Below are 6,868 nucleotides of genomic sequence, written 5' to 3' on the forward strand. Positions count from 1 at the left end.
GTGTGTGTGTGTGTGTGTGTGTGTGTGTGTGTGTGTGTGTGTGTGTGATATGTACACACCCTCTGACTCTTGGAAAATAAATGAGGGTTTTCTGCAGCCATGCACATGCAGTGCACAAACTGTGAGGCCTTGTATACGACATGACCCTAATCACTCCATGGCATGCGCACTACTTTTTTAATAAATGTGAACATCAGAGTAACTAGGCACTGCACTCGTCAGTGATGACGCAAAAACGCTGATTATGATAATGTTTGCAGTTTCTGTTTGAAAAAGGACAACGGATTAATCGATGATTAAAATAGTTAACATTAATTGTTTGATTAATCAGCTAAGCGTCACAGCTCTAATTGAGTGTTTATTATGGAAATAGTGAACGAGTGAACAAATAAATCATTTTTGGACTGTGGTGCATACACAGTACACACACTATTTATGTACATTTTTTTAAAGCAGTTTTATTTATCCAGGGCAACAGTGGAGCCTTAATTTCTGGTCATAGGAAGTGTAAAGTTCAGAGCCTCAGCACTCTTCTGTCACCACGAAATCATTTTGTTTAACCGTCTTCCTCTCAAAGTAAAGTTGTCTGAGCATGCATCCTGGTTTTCACGTCAACATCATGCGTCACTGTGGCACACATTCACTGTGAAGTTGCCTGTTACAACTGATTCAAACCAGATTCAAACCAGCAACTGTTCCGGTAACAAGCCAGAGAGAGGTGCTAGGGATAGAAATAAAGTTGGAGCTAAAAGAGATGGCAGAGATTATTGTTGAGAGCAATTAGAGTAAGTAGAGGAGTGTGGAATCACACACACACACACACACACACACAGGCCCCCTCCATAAAGCTGGCTCGCTCAGCCGTAGTGGGACTCGGAGGCTGGCACAGCTGGCGGTGCCCGAGCACACTGGGCACAATCTCCCTCGCCCCGTGCCAATCTCAACCCACGCTCGTCACATTCAAATTCGCCAAGCTTTATTGGCAAGATGAACGCGGTCACCGTTGCTTGCCATCATGCTGGGAGACCAAATACAATGCTGATCTTTCACAGGCAAGTGTCTCCTCCAGTGTTCCAGCTCCAGTTAACTTTAGTGTCACAAGCGAAAAGTGTTCAAGGAAAAACGTGATCTTGTTTTCTGTCAATTCATCTCTCCTTTTGAGCTTGTCTGCAATCCTGGTCTTGATTAGGAGGCATTACATACTGTATATGCACCCTCATATTCCACTTTTAAGCTCTTACAAGCCTGTCACAATGCGACAGTTACACAACGCAGGATGCCTCTTCATTCCAAGCATTTGAAAGAAAATAGCTGGGGAGCAGATCTTACTCCAATAGGACTCCCTCAAGTCTAAAACAAGCTTTGTCTTTGTCAGAACAGTCAGTCGCTGGTTCATTATTTAAAGAATCTTCACGTGCAGAACCGTTGTTACACCTTTATTTTATGAGTGAGCGTTATTTTCTTTTCTAGTCTACCCATCGCCTCATATACCCACCTATCTCGTCTTATTTCTACTTCAGTTAGTCATTTTCTACATTTCCTCAAATGCCTTTTGACAACCTTTAACAGAACAGGCAGGAACATGTTGCGCTTGTGCTGTGGGTTAAACATGTGGGTGGAGAGAGAGCAGTACTGTAGCAGTAGGGATTGCAAAGTAAGTGTAGGAGAATGAGTTTTTCCAGTCAAGAAAAATGTTGAATCAGGCCTCTTACGCAAAGCACAACTCTTGTCTCTGAATTGCATTCTGGTCTACTGAGCAGAGTGTTGGTGTAGAAATTGCTTCCTTGTTCTCTGATGGATTTCTGAAGGTTGAATGCAGATGTAAAATGTTGGGTCAAGGAAGAATTTATGACTGTGACACCAAATATGACCTTTACTTTGTGTGTTTTAAACTTTCATGATTATAAATTATTGGATATTTCTGCAGGAAAATGTAAAAAACTCAATAGAAATTCACAGCCCATTTCTTTAGAACTACAACCTGCTGCAACTTCCTCTATTCAAGTTCCCTGTACTTCAAATACTTCTCTTGTGTTTTAGCATCCAGTTACTAACGCGTTTGGGATAGTTTTGTCACGATACCGGAATTTCTAACTGCAATGCGTTGACAAATATGGATAATTGACATTGAGGGCATTCATTTTAGATCTCTATCAAAACATACGTGTGTGTGTGTGTGTGTGTGTGTGTGTGTGTGTGTGTGTCAACTCTCTTTTGGAGAGAAGACGGAGCGGTGGAAATATTCAATGTTGATATGCAAAAATACATGAATATTTTTGCCAGCATCACTGTCTACTGTTCAGATACATGGATAAATACATGGATTTTTATTTTAGAGATCAATAATTTGAGAGAAAATATGAACGAAAAGAAAATATCTCATTGATTTTAAATTAAATGATAAAATATATATATATATATATATATATATATATATATATATATATATATATTTAAGCTAAAAATCGCTGTGTGCAGCGATCTGAACTGCGTCTATAGAGCGGTCTGTTATCCATAATAGTGGTCTGCTATACAGAAATAGCAGACGGTAGAATTAAATGAAACCGCGTAATAAACGGTAGTATGTGTGTAGGTGTGTGTGTGTGCCCCCCCCTCAGACAGGCTAATATGTGCCACAGCCTCTGGAACAGGACAGGATGTCCTTGTCCAGCATGTCTTCATTTTATCTTCTTCTCTAAACTTACTCCCAATTTCCATTCCTCCATTTATTTGTCTGTTTTAGAGAATCATTTAGAATATTTTTGCTTCTTTTAAATGAAAAGCTTTTGTGTTCTTCTTTGTCCTTCACCTATATTTCATCTCTGTTTCACTTAAAGCCTCTCTTTCTCTGTCTCTCTCTGTCCCCCTGCCAGTTGGCAGCATATCTGCCCTCAGGTGTTTATTGACCAGCCTCCCTTCTCTTCCTTTGTATCTACCCATCCATTCCTCCCTCCATCCATTCATCCCTCCATCCGGCCAGTCTCTGCCAATACTCCCTGGTGGCTGTGCTTTGGCAGCGCTGTGGAACGAGACTGTGCCGTGTTTTTTTCTCTGACACCTGGCCCAGCTCACTTCAGCCCTATTATGAACCAGTAACTTCCTACCCAGTGTAATGGGCAGCCTAAAACATATGAAACATAGAAGTGGAAGCAAAGCCTAACATTTTTCATGTTCTTAATGTTTTCGGGTGGTACGTCAGTCCGAAAGGGAGTTTATTCAAATTTGGCACAAACGTCCACTTGGACTCAAGAATAAACTGATTTTAGATGTTGGTGGTCAGAGATCACTGTGACCATGTTCATGTCCATGTTCATGATCACATGTTGTTGGCCATATTTAAAGAATGTATTTGCTTATTATGACAATTTCACACAAAGCTCTAACAGGTTTAAAGGATGACGTGATGACATTTTGGACAGACATGGATGTAAACTGCAACATGACTGTTTGGCAGAGGCAAATAACCAAGAGTTGGTAATTCTAGTTTTTACTTTATACGGTTTTACTTTGTGGGATTTAACATTATTCATTAATTCATCAACACTGGGGGGTCATTAATCAATTATTTTAGCTCTCAAGGTCGTGCACAGTGGCTGATTTTTCTTCTGCTGTAAGCTTGTTCTTACTGAGAGCTGCACTGAATGCTTTTAATGCGTCCACTTAATTGAGCAAAAGCTTTCTTCGTACTGTTTGCTTCTGCTGCTCTGTTATTGATAGTTGTGTTTTTTTGTGTAGCTTTCAATCAAAGTTACAGCCACCTTTCAGACAGGAAACAGTAAATGGAAGCAGCTTCATGGACACATTATGTTCAGGTAAGCTCTGTCCTATGCTGTCTGATTCTGACTTATGGTCCAGCATCAGTCTTGTCATATTGGCTTTTATCTAAGCAGAACTGAGCCAGGCCATCTGAATTTATCTTTGGCCTGAGGACAGTCTGTTATTCGATAGGCAGCTTTATGGTTTAGTTGCCGAGATGTAACTGAAGGGAGGACAGCTGATTCAGAATAAATAATGCTGAAAAGAAAGTAAACGAGGGGATAAAGTTGAGTCCAGCAGACACAAATACTGTAGTCTTTAGAATAAGTGAAATCATAAATGAAATCAGCAGAAAACAGCAGTAATGAGCTAACTGTTGTAAAAACTCACCCTCCTCTGTCTGTGCTTCTCTCATCTCTGTTCCTTTATCTCGCTGTCACTCAACTCTTTATGGTCAGCACACACGTACTATACATGCATATCTTTCCAAATACACTGAGGAACTTAGGCACAACCACACACACACACACACACACACACACACACGCGCGCATACATTGACACATGTATGATGTGATAAGACTGTCTGTCCTTGGAACAGAGCTGTGTGTCTGGTGATAGCCAGTTTATGAAGTCATGATGAGACTGGTTGTAACTGACAGGCTGGCGGATCGCGTGTGTGTGAGAGTGTGTGTGTATGAGAGAGAGAGAGAGAGAGAGATAGATAGAGAGCCTTTGCATGATGGTGTATACAGCCCTGTCAGTCATCGCATTGCCCTCCATCGCCACTTTGCTGTCTTTCTCTCTTCTTCTCCAATATCTCCGGTTGACAGAAACACATAAGTGGGGAGAGGGATAAAGAGAGAGAAAGCAAAATAGATATAGGGAGTAAAAATGATTTTAAAAGAAATGTATATGGTCGTGGAAATGTTTGACAGCAAAGTAACAAAGAAATAAGAGACGAGAGCAACTGATGTTAGAGGAAGGAAAAGGACAGCTGCGAGAAGGGAGGGAGGATAAATTAAAATAGAGAGAAAGGGAATAATTTGGAAAAACGAAAAGATGAGAGAAAATGAGACAAAGTGAGTAAGGGAGGGGGAGTAGGGGGAGAATGGGAGGAAGAGGATGAATAGGGTAATAATGGCTCAGTGTGAGAGCTGTTGTGGAAAAAGAGAGAACGGCTGAGTGAAGAAGAGAACAAAATGAGGCTGAGGGCACTCAGACAGATAGAATTAGACACACCGCAGAGGTTCGGTGTGTGTTAGTGTGTGTGCGTGTGTGTATGACACACACTAAGACACACACCGAGAGAGTGTGCGCTTATGTTTTTAGGTGTCCATGTGTGCAGCCAGCCGTATTCTGTGGATGGTTACTAGGTTTGCCTCGAGTGTGCTCGTTGTCTATGTCTGTGTGTGCGTTTTTATGGGTTTTTACGAGTTTGAGGAAATAGACGCACCGGACAGCCGGCTGTGACAGGTGGAGAGCTTTAAAGAGATTTTTTTTCTGCTTATTGTGATGTGTAATGTGTGTTCACTCATAAGTGTGTATGTGTGAGAAGGAAGAGAGAGATGGAAGGAAGACTGAAGAGCGCGTGAGGCCGAGCTAAATGAGAGTGTGATGGTGCTAAAAGACCCGAGGATGACTGGAGCTCTAATGCTGCCTCCATCCTTCCTCCTCTGTCGTTCACTCCCACATGTTCCTTCTCTCTGTCTCTTGTTTTCGCTGACAGAACTCCGCCCTCATTTGAAATATGTTTCAAAAAGTGTTTCATATGCTGTTTTTTTAAACAATATGTGACGATATGTGATGGTAATATATCCTTTTCTCTCCCCTTCTGCCTCTCTCTCCCGTTTCTCTGTCTTTCCATCTCAGGCGGAGATTGTCAAGCGTCTCAGTGCCATCTGCGCTCAGATCATCCCTTTCCTCTCTCAAGAGGTAAGTCTCACCACTGCCAGACACACTTAGAGATAAACACAAAATATGCGCACACACATAATCAGGAGGTGATTATTCACACCCCAGGCCTATATCACATTTCTTTGCATTCAGAATAATTAATCAACCAGAATACATAAAATTGCATGCAGAGCAAAATATAAATTCAGAAGTCCTCATTATATTTTCAAAAGACGTTGATTTTAATTTACGTGTTCAAGTTGAATAACGTGTAAAGAAATCAACAGAAACGTCACCAATGCATTGCAATGTTTTACTCGACTACTTCAGCAAATATTTCATGTTAAAATGTTAAATTGTTGAAAGAAATGTGTCCATTCAACTTTATTTTTTAATTTTGATGCTATAGTTTTGCATTTCATCCCAATTATTGCAAGCTGCCTCAATAAGGGCCCGTGTCCACCAAAGTGGGCTTTTTTTTTCCCAGCTGAAAAAGTCAGGCTCTCTTCTGAAAACGTCGTGTTGTTTTCAGCCGAGATGTTGTGGTTGTGTCTGGTTGCTATGTTACGGGATATCTGCGTAAGTACAAGGGGCGGCACATGGTAGAGTAGCCTTATTATAATATATATATATATATATATATATATGAAGGGAAGGCTGGAGCACATAGAAACAGAGGACGATGTTATTTTTATATTATTAGTATTCATTTCTTCTCCATTGTTCAGCACTCACACATTTGTGACAGGCATTTTTTTGCAGTTTGCCGTGTCTTTTTTATTGTTTATAGGCAACCAAAGAACCATACGCCATGAATTGTGCCCTCCCTAATAGTCAATAGTACAGCTTAAATGAATGAAACCAACTTACTGGAAATCAAGTACCGCACTAATCTGCCTCTAGGCCTCCTGCTTTGTGTTCAGATCATGGTAACTACGGTTGGTAAATTCAAAATCCACCACAAAGAGAAAAAACTAATGACGCTGGCTGCTTTTCTGTTCTGACGTTTTTTCAATTTTTTGTATTGCTCTGTCGGTGTGTGTGTGTGTGTGTGTGTGTGTACAAACCTGCAGACACACTTCTTTTTGTCTGAGGGCGTGAGTGTTAGTGTGCACTGCTGCCTGGAGACATGAAGGTCACAGTGCTGTCAGGTTGTTCAATATTGACACTGTGTGTGTGTGTGTGTGTGTGTGTGTGTGTGTGTGTGTGTGTGTGT

At 41.0% G+C, this 6,868-nt stretch overlaps 1 protein-coding gene across 2 annotated transcripts in view; it reads left to right on the forward strand.

The window, feature by feature from the left end:
• LOC116392448 (transducin-like enhancer protein 2) overlaps positions 1-6,868 on the forward strand; it is a 53,841-nt gene that overhangs the window by 39,954 nt on the left and 7,019 nt on the right. For both annotated transcript variants that reach the window (XM_031863895.1, XM_031863896.1), the window contains exon 5: positions 5,629-5,691. In XM_031863895.1, coding sequence (XP_031719755.1) covers positions 5,629-5,691 — 63 coding nt within the window. The remainder of the gene's footprint in view (positions 1-5,628; positions 5,692-6,868) is intronic.

This window comes from Anarrhichthys ocellatus, unplaced genomic scaffold (assembly GCF_004355925.1).
Source record: "Anarrhichthys ocellatus isolate YVR2014 unplaced genomic scaffold, GSC_Weel_1.0 scaffold30, whole genome shotgun sequence".
In the NCBI taxonomy this organism is placed as follows: domain Eukaryota; kingdom Metazoa; phylum Chordata; class Actinopteri; order Perciformes; family Anarhichadidae; genus Anarrhichthys; species Anarrhichthys ocellatus.